Raw genomic sequence first — 18,794 nt, 5'->3', positions numbered from 1 at the left:
ACCAGTAAGCATCAAGGTCAAAGCATTAGCTTTGTCTCTGACCATGCATTTATCATCATCAAAGTGGACTTGCATTCCACAATGTGCTAAAGAAGAAATGGACAACAAATTCTTCTTTATCCCTAGTACATATAAGGCATCTGTAAGGCGGAGAATGGAGCCATCAATGGCTGTGAGCTGAATCTCCCCAATGCCACGAACTGGATATGAAGCATTGTTGGCACACTGAACAGTTTTGCCAACAGGGGCAGGGCCAACATGACAAAACAAATCCCTGCGAGGCACCACTATCAAAGTACCAAGTACATGCATGCTCTGTCATACTGAGTGCCTGAGAAGACCAAGAGGCATCGTAGCTGCATGTATAGAAACAGTAATCCCTGTCCTCAACAAAAGAAGCAGTCTCTAGAGGAGCTTTAGAAGCATCATTAACAGACATCCCAGATTCTTTTGCCTTCTCTTTGGCAATCCTCTTTCTACATTCTGTGATGTAGTGACCTGGCTTCTTACAGTAATGACATTTGCCCTTCTTCTTGGGCCGTCCATCACCTTTCTTGGTATCCTGAGATGAACCACCATCACCTGAATTCTGATTTGAACTCTTTGGCTGAGTTTTTCCTTTCTCCTTTTGACCTGTAGTAAATGCTTGTTCAGCACTCGTGTTCATATTCATATTCTTCCTCATTTGCTCTTCTTGTAGCAAGAGAGCAACAAGTTCCTGATACTTAAGGGGTTCAGCAGCATTCCTCATGCTGAGGTTCAAAGAGGTATGAAAAGCCAAGTAAGATCTTGGCAAAGAGTGCAATATGGTGGACACAAGCTGTGTCTCAGGAATAATCTCATCCACATTGATGAGTTGCTCTCTCAAATCCTGCAGCTTGTTTAAGTGGCTAGACATATCATCTCCTTCATGCATTTTCTGATTTTCCAGCTCTCTTTTCAAAAATGAGATCCGAGCCTCATTACGAGTAGCATACATCTGCTCCAAAGTCACCCATGCATTCTGTGAAGAGCCAGCTGAACGAATATGAGGTATAATAGACCTCTGTACTGACAATGCAATGAGTAACAAGGCTTGTGCATCCCTGGCATCCCATGTCTTCTGAGCCTTTGTTCTTTGAACAGGCAATGGCTGCCCTGGAGCCTGTACCTGTTGTCCTCGTCCACGAGCACCCCCTTGGGGAGGAGTCTCTGGAGCCAATGGACCTGGACGTGGTTAATCACCACTAACAAAATCCCAAAGACCTTTTGCCACAAGCACATTTTTCAGCATAAAACTCCACAAGGAGTAGTTCGTGCCGTCCAATTTGTCTTCCTTAGACAAATACGTGAATAAATCACTCTGCTGTTGATTTGCCATTATGCCTATGCACAATGTTGTCCCTGTGTATCAAAAAACCCAATAGCAAGAACCCTGATAGCAACTGTACTCCACTGAATACAGTTCACCCAAATATGCCTGCACTCTCAATCCTCTGAATGTGCAGCTCAATGCACCAATGACTGAGTAGAGCAGCAAAAATGGCTTACAGAGTGCCAAAATGCCCAAAATTACTGCACCCAAAAACTTGCAAAAAACCTATAGATTTCTTTGCAAGAAAGTCTGCCTGTAGTGCCTGTAGATTTTCACAGAGAAAATAGAAATGCCCAAAAATCAAAATTTGTAATGCTTACCACAGTTGTACTGAGTAGGTTGTGGTACCAAATGAACAAGTACAGTTGACTGTACTGTGCAGGTACAGTCGACCGGTACTGTACGGAAGTAGTACTGAAGCAGGTACAGTACGAAAGCTGGAGGAAAATGCAGTCGAATGCACTGCAGGTACTGTTGACTGGTACGGAACAGGTACGAAACTCCGTTTGCTGCTGGTCGCCTGTACTGACAGCTATACGGCTGTGTACAGAGGACTGTACGGAGCAGGGCGACCACAGTACAGTACGGTACTGAAACAGTCGACTGTATTAGTACCAAATGAAGGCGGCGCTGACAGGTGCAGTACTGTACTGAAGGCTGCTGTCGGCGAACTGGTACGGAAGCTGCACTGTACCTGCTGAAGGCGGCGCTGACTGTGTACGGGCAGGTACTGATGTACGGGCTGGACAGAACCTGAAGGCAGCAGTGTACGGGCAGGGCAAGGGCAGGCCAACGATGCTCTGATACCAAATGAAGGCCTTTGGGGTGTTAGGGTTAGGGTTTGGAGATGCTGCAAATACAAGCGTGGGAAGCAGAGAGAGAGAACACGACTCTTGTGTATTCAGATGATAAAATGTGAAGTATAATAGCCACATAATAAGTGACCTAAAAAGATGTGTTCACATGTTCGGCCATAAAATGGGCCGAGTGGACCAAAACACTTATAAACTGCTTATAAGTGAAACTAAGCTAAACTGGGGGAAAAACCTCCACTAACTGAAGTAAAAAGTGCCCCAGTAATCTACTGATGATCACTAGCACTCCTCTGGGTGCATACACAGCATAAAACCCAACACCAATAATATTGAAATGGGGAACTCTTCATGGAGTACAAAGCATCAATGTCCACCTCCTTCGACGGTGCCTTCACGCATAAAATCTTGAGAAAATCTGAAAATAAACAAAAGAGAGAGTAGAGAGAGGACACCACACTAGGGGTCGGAATAGCTTTGGGCCACCTACCCACTCCCTCCCCCCCCTCTCCGAGTTATATTAGATAAAACCCCTTGGAGGAGTCTTGAGTACAAGTTCTTAGAGCTAGAGAGCTCTCTTGTCTTTTTACATGTCTCAACAACGAGAGAATAGCTGAATTTATAGTTGTTGCCCAAAAGCACTTGAGAAAAGCGCTTTAAAACTCACTTATAGCCCAAAAAGCATCTTTTTCATAATAAAAGCTCTTCTCTTTTTAGTATTTGAAAAGCTTTTAATCTTTTTCTTTCCAAAAGCTAGTCCAAGCCTGTAAGGTGGCCTTGCGTTGCTATCCTACCACGTATCAATGCCACGTCACTTTTTTTCCAAAACCTTTCTTTTTTTCTTTTTTTTCTTTTTTTTGGCGTTACGATAATGAAATCCATTGTAATACTTTCCCATGGCTACGTGGGAATAGGTAATGGCTGAAGCAAACCTAGTGCCTTTTACCTATCAAATTTCACCTTTTGACATGTGTAATTCCACCGGTCAGTGTGGAATGGTTGGATGAACACAATGCTAATCAATACACTTAAATACACCAAGATTTAATGGACAACAAGTACAACACAAGATGTAATTTGCTGAATTGACAAGAGTCACACAATGAACCGGAACAACCAACCTCTCCCTCAAATAGTGTATATTAATCTTGGGAGAATCTAGTACATACTGCGCATTTCTGACCAAGTTTCCATGCCAATGCATATGAATAGAGTATTGCAAACAATATGGCTATCGGTGAAGATCTGCAACTCACATTACCCTCTCAAGTGCCCATGTTCCCTACCATCTGTGCTCTATTGTTCCACCAACACATGGTAGAAACAATCTGCAAGAGAGCATATAGGACAAGAGAACACTACACAGGGTATGTGAACATGGAGTCCTACTCCTCCCTCCTAATACTTGCTTTTATAATTGAGCATTAAAGCTTACCAATTGCAAGTAGAGTCGATGACAGCAGAAGTCTTCACGATGGAAGCGTTTGGAGTGTTGAAATCTTCAATCTGTTTGTTGCGATCCTTCACGACAAAAGTCTTCAAGAGGATGAAGGGAACCCTCGAAAAGCTTTGCCTATGATTCAACTTGAGAAAGGAAGGCTGAAATCAAGGTTTTCAGCCAAAAGGCCAGAAATTACAACAAAAGAAATGGCTGTTTTGCTGAATTTCAGTCATTGGGAGTGTGTAGGAGAGTGAATACCACCTAGAAACACTCTTGGAAGCTTGGAAAACACACTAGCAAGCTTGGATATGGAGTTGGGAAGAAAAGTGCATAAAATACAGACAAGGAGCCTCAAGAATGAGGGCACCAACTTCTAGAGAGAGGAGGAAGAGAGAGATGATGAGATATCCACCCTGGGTGTCCGATAGAGAGGAAAAGTGACTTGTGGTGCAAGCTCGAATGGACACAATGACACATGGTAGGTTGCTCTCTTTGTACAAAAGAGATAAGGTCTATGCAGTGGGGGTATTGAGCTTTGTCCGCGTCGGGATATCAGTGTGTGCAAACACAAGGCTAGTAATAATTTACAAGTGAGTTTTGGTTGCCCAAAACTTAATGAAGTGTGTACACATTATAAATTAATGCTAATTCCTAAGGCTAAGTTTTGACCAATACTTACCACCTGTCATAGTTGCCACACGTTTTTTGAAACGCGTTTTTGAAACGTGTTTGAAACGTTTCAAAAACGTTTCAAACAAATTTCCAAAAGTTTTTTAAAAGTTTTTTTCAAATTTTTTTTCAGGTGTTTTTTCCAGGTTTTTTTTAGGGGGGTGTCCATAAATTTATGTTTGGTACAGTTTAATGCTAAAATCTACATTCAACTTTCATATACATGAATCATGATACATCATGAATGATGAATCCATGATTCAAATTTCATACTGAATCCTGATTCTTAATACATCATACATGATTACAATTTACATCATACAATGATGATATGATCATACATGTAACATGAATCATGATACATCATACATGATACATGGCAGTCTTCAGGAATCAGGAATTAGATCATAGATGGCAAAAACCCATATAATTATTAATAGCATAACCAGTTTGAAGTTACAAGTTACAACTTACAACATACTAAGCAACATACTAAGCACTAGTGAATAGTGTCAAATGATAAATCTGAAATCTGAAATACAGATGTCTGTACCGAAAGACCAAATACAAAAACTCTGAAAAAACAAATGGTCTCCAATGTCTGGAGTCTGGACTCTCAACTCTAGACTCAAGTGTCAAGAGTCAAGAGTCACTAGTAGTAACTAGTAACTACTCAGCATCATCCTCCTCTGAGGAATGTGAGTCTGTGTCGTAAGAAGATGAAGCCTCAGCCTCACCCACCTGCTTGACTCTGCAAATCATCCTCTGTCCTAGCTCTTTTGGACACATCACCTACAGAATCTGTATCCTGTACATCATCATCAATAGGCTGAATTCCCTTTGCTGCTTCATGTTCTCTCTTCCATTGCTGAAGAGACGCTACAACCTCTCTTGGTACTTGACTGCAAGGGCCAATGCCTTCCCCTCTTACTCCTGTAAAATGGGCCTTTACCCTAATAATAGACCCACCTGACACTTTGGCACAAAAATTGCATTTCCACCTTTCTGTGCCTGAACCCCCATATCTGCTCACAGGAGTTACGTGGTTCCACATGGCATCCTTAGCCCGAGGCATGATGAATGAATGAAGAAATTTGGGCAACCTGGCAAGAAATGCCCAAATTTCAAATCTGAAATTTGGTCCAAAATCAGAAAAAATCAGCATTTAGGGTTATTAAAAACCTGAGAAGCAGGGTGCGTAGGGGCCGGAGGAGTAGGCTTGGTGCGTAGGCAAGGTGTGCATGCACCAATGTAGGCAACCTGGCAAAAAATGCCCAAATTTCAAATCTGAAATTTGGTCCAAAATCAAAAAAAATCAGGATTTAGGGTTAGTACAAACCTGTTACCTACGGTGCGTAGGGGCCGGGGGAGAAGGACTGGTGCGTAGGTAGGGGTGCAAGCAAACCTGGAAGACTTCAAAGGCTGGAAACGTCTCTTTCAAGCGTCACTTTCAAAACTGAAATGCCAGGAGATACTGCATCGTACGTTTTCTATCATAAAAAAAAACTGGCCCAGCAAAAAAACGCGTTTCAAACGTTTGAAACGTTTGCACGTTTCAAACGAGTAGCCTAAAGTTTGAAACGCGTTTTTTTGCAACTATGCCACCTGTCACATGCCACATAACCATGTCAGCAGATAATTTCACACGCACAGTTTACAGGCGGGCATCCCCTTATCTTAAACTACACATTAGTCAAGCATGCATGAAAACAGCATGTAAATTCAATTTACAAGCAAGCACATAAAGATGCTATACAATGCAGCATTGGTATGGACAATCCCCATTCATGAGACTATACCAAAATAGACGGGTTCCAAGCAAGTACACGAGGTACCATACCCAATGGAATACCAATCCTCCAAGCATGTACTCACAAGCACAAGTGCCAACAGAAAGCCAAGTCTACAGTATCACATGAGTGGCATCAATCCCTGACATATGCAACTGCCATGGATGCCAGTCCAATGTATATACATAATGAGAAAGCACAAGTGTACGAGTTGGGTGGCTAAATGGTGACAACAACCTTTTCATTGAAAACCTTAACATGTCTTTGATTCCACTCCAAATCTGGTGTTGAGATTTGGGCATTTGTTCTGCTTTGCTTTGCCTTGCCTTCATGCCCTCTACTACCTAGACATTACAATGGCCTCCTTCCTGAGGTCGATCATGGCATCCTTGCTCCACTCCATAGTCACATGGAACGTCGTTCCCGAATGCTTGGAATGTGGGAATGCCACTTAGCACATGTGGGGAGTGTGGGAACGTCATGGAATGTGTGAGGCGGCTGGTCACACAACTCACGTTCCGGAAACGGATGGAACGCATTCCGGGAACGGATGTATGTGGGGAGCGTGGAATGGAACGGAATGTCATAACCTCTCATTCCTATAGGAGAATGTCCACATTTTCTATCTTGCAATCTCTCTCTCTCTCTACTAGCTCACTCTACTCTTCAGAGTTTAGACTCTCTCTCTGCTCTGTGCGCCGCCGCCGCCGCCCCCTCTCTCTTCATGCTGCTCTGCTCGCACTGCGCACCCTGACTGTGCTGCAGATGTTAATACAAGAGGCCCATTTCGCCTCTTGCCCGCCCTACTCCCGCATTCGCTCTCTGCTTTGTGTGCCGCCGCCGCCGCCCCCTCTCTGTTCATGCTGCTCTGCTCGCGCTGCGCACCCTGGCTATGCTACGCCTAGCGCTGCCCTGTCCACGCTGTGCTGCGCCTATTCGTACCCACCGCAGCGAGCAGAAGGCACAGTCAGTGGGCGGCGGAGAGAGAGAGAGAGGGAGAGAGAGAGAGAGAGAGAGAGAGAGAGAGAGAGAGGGCAAACAGTGAAGCGGCAGCGCAAGCAGGCCAGCACAGTGCGAGCACAGCAACGCCAGGCGCAGCACAGTAGGGCAGCTCAAGGTGGTTCCAAACGTTATGTACTGTACGGATCCGTACGTACTGTACGTTGTTTGGTACGGAAAAAAATTTTAAGGTACGTAAAAATACGTACCATTGGTAAAAATACATAAAATCTCAAAAATTTCAGCCACCTACACGGTATTTCAGTCCATGTCCACATTGACATATAAAACTTTCGAAATAGAGACACAACAAGGTCAAAAACCTACTAATTCAAAAGTGAGAAATTAGAATCACAAGTCAATGCATGATTGCTCTGACAAATTCAGTGCACAATGCCATACAATTTCAATCAGGATTCAACAATCATGCAATGCATAATATTTAGTGGGCAGCTCAGCTTAGAGAGAGAGAGAGAGAGAGAGAGAGAGAGAGAGAGAGAGAGAGAGAGAGACTTGAAGGAGAGAGAGGCTGAGAGCTCTATGCACGGTCCACAGAGGGTGGGCTAAGGCTCTGAGAGAGAGAGAGAGAAAGAGAGAGAGAGTTATGTTGCTGCCTTGGGGGCCTGAGCAAGGGTGGGTGGTGAAAAGGGACCGAGACCAGGCGAACACAGAAGATGAGCAAGGGTGGCGAGGCGCCGAGAAGGAGGCGAAGCGAAAGGAAGGCGGCGGCGACAGTAGCGACGGTGACAGTAGCGAAGAGAGAGAGAGAGAGAGAGAGAGAGAGAGAGAGAGAGAGAGAGAGAGAGAGAGAGAGAGAGAGAGAGAGAGAGAGAGTGTGTGACTGTAGAGGCCCTTACCGGAAGGTGTGCGCCGTACGGAGTCCAGACGCTATCGCAGGCGAAACCCAAAAAAAAAAACGTTTATCCAGGCGAAACGTTTATTGAAGGCAAGCAAAGCCCAAAAAATAAAAAATAATAAAAATAAAAATAAAAAATCGCGTACAGATCGATCCGTACGTACGAAACCCCGTACGGTACAGATGTACGGTACGGATTGGATCCGTACGTACGTTTTGATCCAACCTTGGGGCAGCTCAAGCAGGGCAGCTCGGGCTGGTGGGTTCGAATAGGCGCAGCACAACGTGGACAGGGCAACGCTAGGCGCAGCACAGCCAGGGTGCGCAGCGAACAACGAGCAGAAGGCGCAGTCAGTGGTGGGCGGCGAAGAGAGAGAGAGAGAGAGAGAGGGGGCGAACAATGAAGCGGGCAGCGCAAGCAAGCCAGCACAGTGCGAGCACAGCAGCGCCAGGCGCAGCACAGTAGGGCAGCTCAAGAAGGGCACAAAGGACATGGAGGGAAAACTCGAAGCCAAGCAGTCAGGATGGGTTGAGGTGGTGAAGAAGAACATCCGTAAAGAAGTGAGGGAGGAGACTCAAAGGGAAGAACTGGCAGAGTAGAGGATGGGCGTCTACTCATGGATCCCCTAGCACCTATGGATACCATTATAGCCCAGCTGGCATCACTCCTACACACGGCTGCATTACAAAGCTTCCCACATCGTGTCCACTCAAGAGAGCCCGCGAGATCTGGGACTATGCCCCAGAACAGATGGTATGATGACGAGTGCAGAGCCCTATACTCACGGCTCCGCATCCATCACAGAGCAGGAGTCAAGGAGAGAGATGAGGAGACTTACTTGCCGCAAAAGGCGGGCCTTCGCAGAGATACAGGAGCTAGAGATCTTTCATTTCTTCATGAGAGTAGAGATAGCCCTGTCTCATGGCGGCACTTCAGAGAGCCTCGGACACCGACACCTAGTGCAGACCCACAGACATGGCACACATATGTAGAGGGCCTATACCACGCCCCACAACAGCCACCTATACCTCAGCCCCACAGGAGCCTCAACCTACCATAGCTAGCTTCTTTACCCACTCGATGATACAGGAAGCTATCCGCGCCTACAGCATGGACGGGCCGCCGACCATATGGGCCTGCAGGGTGAGCATCTCCATCTCTTCTTCTTGTCCCCTCCTTGGGCTGAAGACTTGTACCTTTCTTGGGCTGAGAGCTAGATCCCTTCTTGGAAACCTGCAACACCTTCATCCTTGAACCATGGCTCCCGGGCTGAGCATCTAGAGACTTCATACCCCATGATACCCACCTAGGGACTCTATACCCCATGGCTGCTCTCATTCTGGCACCACCAGGATACCTGATGTTGAAGAACCACTTGGCTGTATTTTCTTGTCTGGACCAAAAAGAAAACAAAGACTAGAGCATGCATGCATGGGTTGCTCATAGATTCTTTTGTACCATGATGAGATTTCTTTTGGTCTCATAGACCCACTGGGTCTTTTGAAGACGTTTAATATAACTCTCTCTCTCTCTCTCTCTCTCTCTCTCTCTTGTTAGCACATTCATCCCCAGTTTTTGCCCATTTCTGGTGTCCTTTTGGTCCCTTTTGCATGCCCCTTGATTGTGGGCTGGCCACCCCTATTTTATATATTTTTTGGGGATTTTTCCCAGCCTGTATGGTTTTTTCCCAGTCGGCCAGCTACTGTAGCTCCAGTGGCCAGCTCTCCCCACCTATAAATAGGTGGGCTAGCCTCTCACTTTTTCATCTTGCCTTCTATATCTTTTGCTCCCTCACTTATGAGACTGCTTGTGTCTCTTGCTTGGGACTGTATTGCTTCAGTATATTTAGCATAGTTGCTCCATATCTCTCTCTCTCTTGCACTCTCTATTCAGCACACTCTAGTGCTCTATTTGCTTCCGCTCTGTGCACTCTTTCATGGTATCATCGCTCCCGGTTCAGCGATTCCATCTGCTGCCCCAGATTTAGCCCTATTTACAACCCCTTATCCTCTCCGTTTTTCTCAGATTTGCAGCCTTCTTCTTGCTGCGTTTTCTGGACAGCTTCTGTTGGTTGGTTCTCCTTCAGTTTGGCTTCATCGCTTGCAGCCACAAGGTAATTTTTTCATCAGCGTTTCTTTTCTACTTGGAGTTTGGATCTAGGCGGCCTGTTTTTTCAGGACAGCAGCCCCTCTTTGGCTGTGTTTTCCTCTCCAATGGACATTCCCTTTTGCAGAGGGGGTATTGTGGTGGTTCGGGATTTGGTGGCAACCTTGGTACCTGTGGTCGACACTACTTCGTCTGAGATTGTGCGTTCTTTTTCTTGAGGAGAGCCCAAGCGACAGTCCTAGTTGATGCCTTTCCCTCTTGCACCCTCTTACAACATATTCCCAGGCCCTGTGTGGCTGCCTTTTCTCTCTCTTATCAAATCCGCATTTTTTGCTTCCCTCTTCTGGTGGCCTCAAGGTTGGAGGTACAGTCGACAAAAGCTTCTGCGTTTTTTGCTACAGGACGATTTTTCGGGTGTTGTCCAGCCTCTTAAAGCTGCGTTTTGGTGGGAGGAAGGGACCTACATCAGCGTTTTCTGATTTGGACAGTTTTTTATCTTATGAGGTTTGGTCCTATTGGTTGGATCAATGATCACAGCTTCAGATTTGGCTCCTGTACCACTTTCTTGTTATTTCCTTGATGAGGCAAACAAGTTGGATGGTGGTAACTTTCAGTCATGGAAGTCACAGGTTATGGAGTTTCTCTCGTACAAGAATCGGTGCTTGTCAGACCTTGCCTCTATGGAGGATGTGTGTCGGTGGAGGAAGACTGACGAACAGATCTATGGCCTTCTCCTCCTGAATTGTTAGGATTCGGTTCTTCAACACTTCATCTATGCTCCTGATGATGCTTCTACTTTCTATGTGTGGCAATTGCTTTGTGACCTTTATGGTGATGCCAGTGATCAGCTAATGGTTTCTGCATTTGGGTGCTATGCAGCCAGTGATCTTATGGATACTTCTTTTGGATATGTTCCTACAGCAAAGGATAGTGGGCCAGTTTTGCTCACTGCATCCGAGGAGTTTGTTTCTCCTGTTGCCTTGCCTTCAGTTTCTGTGCATATTTCTCCTTGCCAGGATGATATATTTGGTAATGTTTCTGAGGAAGATAGTGGGCTATCTTTGCTCACAACTTCTGAGGGGAATTTGTCTCCTATTGCTTCGCCTCCGACTCTTTCTTCGACAACCAGTGACCAAGATGTGTTGCTAGTCCCTTTGCCTTCTATGGAGAAGCCTGCTTCTACGTTGTGTGATGCTATTGAGGAGGCTTTTACTTCAGTTCCCACTACTATGAATGTTCCTATTTCCCTTACTCTGTGTGAGGATTCTGGATTGTGGTCAGGTGTGTCCGTGACCATGCCTAGGCGGCACAGTGATACTTCCAGGGCTTGAAGGATTGGGATTTGGATTTGGTTGGGCCTGTGGAGTCCCGACATCAGTTTTCAAAGGGGGCAGTTGGGTTCTTACATTTGGCGATGCCGATCTTCGAGGAGGATGCTATTGTACAGCATTTGGCTACTCTTGGTACAGAGTTGGAGTTGAAGCAGATTGACTCTATTTCTTTTGAGGATATTATCTTCTTGGAGCTACAGGCTTCTAGGGATTTCTGTGGCACTGTGTTTACATTTGGGTTTGGCACCGATATTTGGAGCAACGCGACACAACCTACATGGTTGTTTTCTTCTAGAGGAGCAGTGTACTTGGCAGCTTGTTCTATTGCTTTTGTATAGCTGAGTTGCTGTGGAGATTGCTTGTGGAGCTTTCTTGGTACCTGTTGTTGCTACATTCTTTTTTTCTTTGACAAAGGATGACTTCTTCGGCTTCTTGGACTTTGTTCACCATCTGGTGCTGAGAGGGGGTGTTAGCACATTCATCCCCAGTTTCTGCCCATTTTTGGTGTCCTTTTGGTCCCTTTCGCATGGCCCCTGATTGTGGGCTGGCCACCCCTATTTTATATATTTTTTGGGGATTTTTCCCAGCCTGTATGGTTTTTTCCCAGTCGGCCAGCTACCTACTGATGTCCAGTCGGCCAGCATATGTAGCTCCAATCGGCCAACTCTCCCCACCTATAAATAGGTGGCCTAGCCTCTCACTTTTTCATCTTGCCTTGTATATCTTTTGCTCCCTCACTTATGAGACTGCTTGCGTCTCTTGCTTGGGACTGTATTGCTTCAGTATATTCAGCATAGTTGCTCCATATTTCTCTCTCTCTTGCACTCTCTATTCAGCACACTCTAGTGCTCTGTTTGCTTCCGCTCTGTGCACTCTTTCATCTCTCTCTACATATATATATTCTAGTCGTCTCTTCTGCCTCTGTTATAGCTTCTCCCCCTTGGGCACAACCCTAATGCCCAAGGGGAGAGGGTGCGGTGTTGAGAGCATGCGTGCATGGGTTGCTCAAGGCACCCCCATTAAACGACACATATGCCTTGACCAACCACCTAAACCCATAGATATCCCAAACCCATGTTTTTTATGGCTTCCTCATATCATGGCCTCAACACAATATTTCCCATCCAAAAGCAAGTACCCATTTGCCAAGGGCTGAAGAGGAGCACTAAGAGGATTGAGAACACAGGAACCTGAGCAAGAGGACATGCATGGTTCATGCATGACCGTTCCACCTTAGATACCTGTTTTCCCAGTGGGAACCATTATCAACTCTCTCAAGTTGTTTTAATGTCTCAAGAGTAGCATGTTGAGACAGCTTGATGTGAAGGAATTACATTGTTATAGCACTATATAAATATATCACATGAGTTTTTAGGGAATACATTCTGATCTAAAGGGGAGTATTTTTTACCAGATTAATTCGGATAGAGAAAAGTGATTCTCACCTGCCGTATTTCTTTAGGAGTGACATTTATCATGTGAGCTGGCAACTCATCCCTTGCCAAATCCTGCATAAAAGAAACAAAGGTTGAAGAAACATTTAATGATATTTTCTCTGATTTTTACTTCTCAAAGACGTGACAAACTTTAGCTGCCAATGAATGCATATACATGAACACACACACACATATGGTGTATATGTCTGGCATGCATGCATATAAACATACATACATATGCATAGAAATATATACATGTAACACACACACACACACACATTTTTTCATATATATGCACAAACACAGACACATATATATGTATACATACACATATATACACACACGCGCACACACATATATTACATACATAGGTAACACATACACATATACATGTATGCATGTGCGTGTACACGCACACATGAGTGTGTGTGTGTGTGGGTGGGTGAGTGGGTGCCCGTGTGGGTGCACGCGCATACATCTTTACATGCACACGTATGTGTGTGTGTGTTTGTGTGTGTGGAGAGAGAGAGAGAGTTCACATCTACAAAAGACCAACGGGTCTATGAGACCAAAAGTGTTACAATGTGTCCATGAAGTGACTGAATCATGGAAAAAACATAAAAAAACGAGCTGAAAGAAAAGACAGCCATGAAGGGGGGGGGGAGAGAGAGAAAGAGAGAGAGAGAGAGAGAGAGAGAGAGAGATCTTCCCCCCAAAAAAAAAGGAACAAGTATGCAGTGGCAACGTAGGAAAGAATTAGAACATACCAGCTCACCAATAAGCACCACATTTTCCCCGCGAATGATGTACAGTCCGAGAGGCAAATCACAAAAGAGATCTCCAACAATTATTCTCTCCATGGCTCTTTCAAGAACAACATTTGCTGAGAAAGGTGAAAAATCAAGAAAAAAATCCCCCTATTACCAAAGTGGCAAGTTTCGTAACTTAACAGATTGCTTTCACACCAATAGCTCTACGTACCAAACTGGTCAAAGGACCGAAGAATGCCTATCAGCTTGCGTCCATCCCGTAATATGACAAGCAGTTTCTCTGAAACGGGCAGTCCAGTGCAGTAATCAAGACTGACATGTCACCAACTAGCGTTGTAGCCCACTCTTCAGAACCCCTACTTAAGCCCCTAGTAACTTTTCAGATTTCACAAGACAAATGTGATGTTAATGCAAAACCCAATGCATGCATCACACCTGTATCCCTGCCCCTGTGTGCTTGCATATGGGAGAAATCACCGTTCTCTCAAAAGTACAACGACAAAAGTGCAATCACAACTCCATGTGGGTGTCCATACAAGCAGTAGAAATAACCCTCTTTCAAGCATAACAAGGACAAAAGTGCAATCGTAACTCCATGAGAGTCTTCTTGTCAAGTACTCTAACAAAAACTAAGCATTGAATCTATTTAGACAGCGGTAAAACCGAAACCGACCATCCACACATTACCGGCACTGAGTCCCACTCATCAGAAACCCTCCCCTCCTCTCTCTTCCCACAGGCCCCCACTGCAGCAGAGTATTTGAGAAAAGTACAAGGGAAAGGCTGTCTGAAAGCTCAAATAATCTCTCACCATGCTCTCTATACAATGCCCTAACTTGAGTGCCCCAACTTCCATCTTCTGTTGCTCATGTTTCCCGGTCTACTTATTCTCATGGGCAAATGCCTCCAGGCACTATTTCCTATTCTATCTGTTTGCATTCCATACTCTCACCGTCTACTAAATGGCCTTGTTCCTTTCTCAAATAAGCCTCACAAAGGTCTTTCTTCTCACTTAAACTACCCTCCTTAATAGTTATGACACGCACATAGAGCCTGATGCAAATCATACTATTGAAACTTTGTTATCAAGTCCATTTTGCATATTAAAATCTAGATGCTATGACAACTCACCTGCTCCCAAGAGTGAATATGGTTTTAGATAATAATTATAACCAAGTTGATTTTCATGTAAGGACATCCATGAGGAGTCACTATCCTCTACAAACCAACTTCCAACTTGGATGAAGAAGTTCCAATAATCACCAGCTTAACAATGACAAGAAGGAAATTCAGATGCAGACCAACTCTGCCATGCATAACCAAGACTGCATGCTATGGTATCCCTATAGGTGCCGAATTATGCCATTCTAATACTCATTTTGCCATTCGGCATGAGTAACTAAAAGGCCTGGTCTAGACCATCAATGCATATTAAACATTAAACATGACCAAATAACCAAAATCCACATGTAACTGAGAATGAAAGCTACTTGAAGCATTCACAATGCTGAAAATAGAGATAAAAGAGCTCGTTGCTTTCCAGCAACTTAAGAACTTTCTCCACATCAATGTCATGCTGCTTAACCGTAGCTGAAAATACCAGTATGTCGTCCAGAAATATGAGCACACACTTTCCAATCAAATCCCGGAAAACACGCATCATCATGCGGTTAAATGTAACTGGGGCGTTCGTCAAGCCAAATGGCATGACCACAAATTCATAGTGAGCCCACTCTGTACGGAAGGCTGTCTTGGAGATGTCCCCCTCCACAATCCGCACCTGGTGGTACCCACTCTTTAAATCAAGTTTCGAGAAAACCTTTGCTCCATTCAGCCTCTCGAGAATATAATCAATTCGAGGCATCGGGAATCTGCTCTCAATAGTCAGCTTGTTGAGTGCACGATAATCGACACACATACGGGAAGACCCATCTTTCTTCTTGACAAATAAGATCGGGGCTGCAAATGGTGACACGCTGCGACGGATGAAGCCAAATTGCAACAATTCTTGGAGTTGGCAGTCCAACTCCGATTCCATTGCCTTGGAAGGGCGATACGGAAACTTGCTCGGGGGTTCCGAGCCTGGGAGGAGGTCAATCTTGTGGTCCTCTGGTCTGGACGGGGGGAGCTGTGGGGAGGGAGGTTGTCCCAAAGAAAAATCTTCTGGAACTTTTCATGGAGAACCGAGTACTTCTCGGAGGCACTGGCCACCGTCGTTTGGGCTGTCTGGATGTAAATCATCGCACATTGTGCGCCTTTCCTGACTGCTCGCTTAGCCTGTAAGTGGCTTATGAGCGGAAAGTTCAGAATTCCTGGCTCACACTCAATGGTCACCGAGGCGTTTGACACATTCCGATTGATCTGGAACGTGTGCTTGTCCCACTTGACATCACGAAGAAACTTGTGAAACCATTGAATACCCAAAATTATGTTTGCTCCTACAAGAGGGGCAACCATAAAATCACGCACAAATTCTATGCCCTGAGTAACTAACTTAGCACCTAGAGCTTCATACTTGATGCTCGTCGTCATGCTATGCTAAAACCCTCAACCTATTTGTCCACCGAAGTCAGGTCGAAACAGGCACGCCTAGCGACCTATTCTGTGACCACATCCTCCGTGCTGCCGCTGTCAAACAAGACAACGACTCTCTGGCCACCTATGTAGCCAAAGGACTTGAGCAATTCATTGCGCTCATACTGCTGGTCAGGGATGCCCTTCTGCTTATCTTCGAGCTCCCGGCTAATAATTGCTCCAACTAAAGCACCGGGGTTTGACGAACTAGGGGTTGCCGCTGGGGTCTGTGTGGGAGCTGAGCTCACCACGGAAGCTGTGGAGGCAGCGGCGGCGGGATTTGGAGGCTTCTTAGGACAATCCCGAGAAGTATGTCCTTTTGTACGACAAAAGAAACATCTACCCTCCTTCTTGTACTGAGAAAGCTCCTCAGCACTCAACTTGCCACTTGTCTTGACTGCCTCCGCTTTCTCGTCTGGAGTAAGCTTAGACGCATTGTTCGAGTTCTTGGAGCCAGAGGCTCCCGGGCTCTGTCGTCCTGGGGAAGACCCCGTCTGGTTCTGGCCTTTGCCCCCGAGGCGGTAGCCTTGGGAGAAGCCGGCTGGGAAGTCTTGGGCTTGCCACCATTATGTTTCATGTCTGCACTCTGCACAAGCAAGAGTGCGTCTTCAAAGGTGGCTGGCCCAAACATACGCACCTCCCATTGGATTTGCGTGTCAAGGCCATACAAAAACCGCCCTTTCTTGTCCGAATCAGATAAGCCTAATTGCAAACATAAGGTCGAAATTCTATTGGCAAACTGAAGGACTGGTTGCGCGTTCTGACGCGCTCCCCTGAACTCGTCTTCGAGTCGCTCAAGGTAGTGGGGCGGTAGAAACCGCTACTTAAGGTCGCGGACAAACTCGTCCCACACATGAGCTGCCATACCTAATCTGGTGTGGGCATGAGTCCACTGAGTCCACCAAGGAATGGCCTCAGCTTCCAAGTACCAACTGGCTAAGATCACTCTGTCAGGATCTGTTTTTCTAACTGCGGCAAAGTAGGCTTCAAACTGATGTAACCATGAATAAAGAGTTGTGGAATCGAGCTTACCATTATACTTACTGAATTCGTTTTCTCAGGAAAATGATTCGAGGGCGCCGCCGGTGTCAATCTGGCGTCCAAAGCTGCTAGGTAACGCTCGTGCTCCACGCGTCGCATGGCTTCATCTTCACGTTGTCGGATCTCCAATGCACGCATCTGCAACTCAAGCAAAGAGCTCGGCTGCGGCTGTCACCCCGCAAAAGGGTCCCTGTGTCGAGGATCTGGAATCTGGGATACGGAAGGAGGAGGAGGAGATGGAAAACACGACGCTAGAGAACGGGTACGCTCTTCCAGAGCCAAGATCTACGCCTTCTGCTCGTCCAACTTGGTTGTCTGGTCTACGATTGCTCGCATCATCTGCTGGAACATATCTATAACACTCAAGCCTGGTGCCCTAGCTGGGCTGCATGGTGCAGTCTGGTCCCATGGTTCTTGGTTTCTCTCGTCGTCGAAACTTGCCATAGCAAAAAAATGCACTTCCTTTCCGAAAAAGCAATCTGACGATCCACTATCTGTGTGGGAGACGTCCGGAGGCTTCCGGAGGCTGAAAACCAACCGTCCTTCGAGGGACAGGAGTCACTCCCAAAAGGGTAGTCCACCGGCGTCTGAAAACCAACCACACGAGCGAGAAAAAATTCTGGTTTCTTTGCTGAATCCTTGCACTTGAAGTAGGCTCTCATACCACTGTAACATACGGAAGCTTCGGAGAGGATCAGTAACTTCAATGCTCAGAAATCAGCACTCTTTTCACAACGGAATTAACGCACAAACTGAATGAAGATGTGCAGAAAATAGAGAGAGAGAGAGAGAGAGAGAGAGAGGGAGAGATGGAGAGATGGAGAGGACACAATATTGGGTCCCAAATACCCTCTATAGGGCCCCCACCATGGATGGTGTATTTGCTTTATTAGAATGATGTGAATTTGAAAAGAAAATACAGAAATCTTGACCTTTCTTGGCCAAGAAAACTCTGCCCTTGACCTTCACCCCTTTGCTTAGCACCTTCTTGGCTTGTCTAGCCCTTGTATGCTTGAGCTCATGGTGAAAAATGAGATAAAACAATGGGATTGTGGGCTCACTATTTCTACTACTCTATCAACAGCAGTCGGCCAGCATTAATTCAAGCGGCCAGCAATAAATGTCCCACGACTGAGTACTTCAGCATTTAATGCTGAAAAAATCACATAAATTCCAGCGCTTCTTTCCCTTGTTGGATGGGCATCATGCGCATGCTTCTACATAGGCTGGACACTGATTTGCAAACAGTCTGAGGGCTGGGCAGCCTGCATGGGCTGCCCTATAGCCATACAAAGGCTGCATCTCCTGAATGTTTGCCCTTAGGGCTGCTGGTGGGCAGCCAGGGCCTTCCTGGCCCTCATGGGGGTGGTTTCACACTATCCCCATGCCCACACAAAGACCCGGGGTAGCCCTATGGGCTGGCCCCTTGTTCTAAAAGAAAACCCTAACTAACTACACAATGATCTGGCATCTGGTACCATACCGGTGTCAAATCCCCAAAGGATCTCCTCGTAGAACGCTCCTGGTACGAGACTCAAAACCTGCAAACAAACAAGAAGGGGATGCAGGCCTGACTCACCTCCCAACCACGACAACCGTGGGCAAGCCCACAGA

The 18,794-nt window shown here is 45.8% G+C and overlaps 1 protein-coding gene across 1 annotated transcript in view; it reads right to left on the bottom strand.

Annotated features, from left to right (window-relative positions):
* The window catches only part of LOC147604574 (sm-like protein LSM1A), a 35,730-nt gene that overhangs the window by 5,033 nt on the left and 11,903 nt on the right, over positions 1–18,794 (bottom strand). Inside the window, exons 2-4 of the mRNA XM_086794748.1 lie at positions 13,777–13,845; positions 13,563–13,678; positions 12,805–12,867 (exon numbers count right to left, since the gene is read on the bottom strand). Coding sequence (XP_086650874.1) covers positions 12,805–12,867; positions 13,563–13,678; positions 13,777–13,845 — 248 coding nt within the window. The remainder of the gene's footprint in view (positions 1–12,804; positions 12,868–13,562; positions 13,679–13,776; positions 13,846–18,794) is intronic.

The sequence above is a fragment of the Cibotium barometz genome, chromosome 61 (assembly GCF_041138505.1).
Source record: "Cibotium barometz isolate CiBa-2024 chromosome 61, ASM4113850v1, whole genome shotgun sequence".
NCBI classification, from domain to species: Eukaryota; Viridiplantae; Streptophyta; class Polypodiopsida; order Cyatheales; family Cibotiaceae; genus Cibotium; species Cibotium barometz.
Note: the sequence above shows the minus strand (reverse complement) of the source record. Positions and strands in the feature narration are given on the sequence as shown.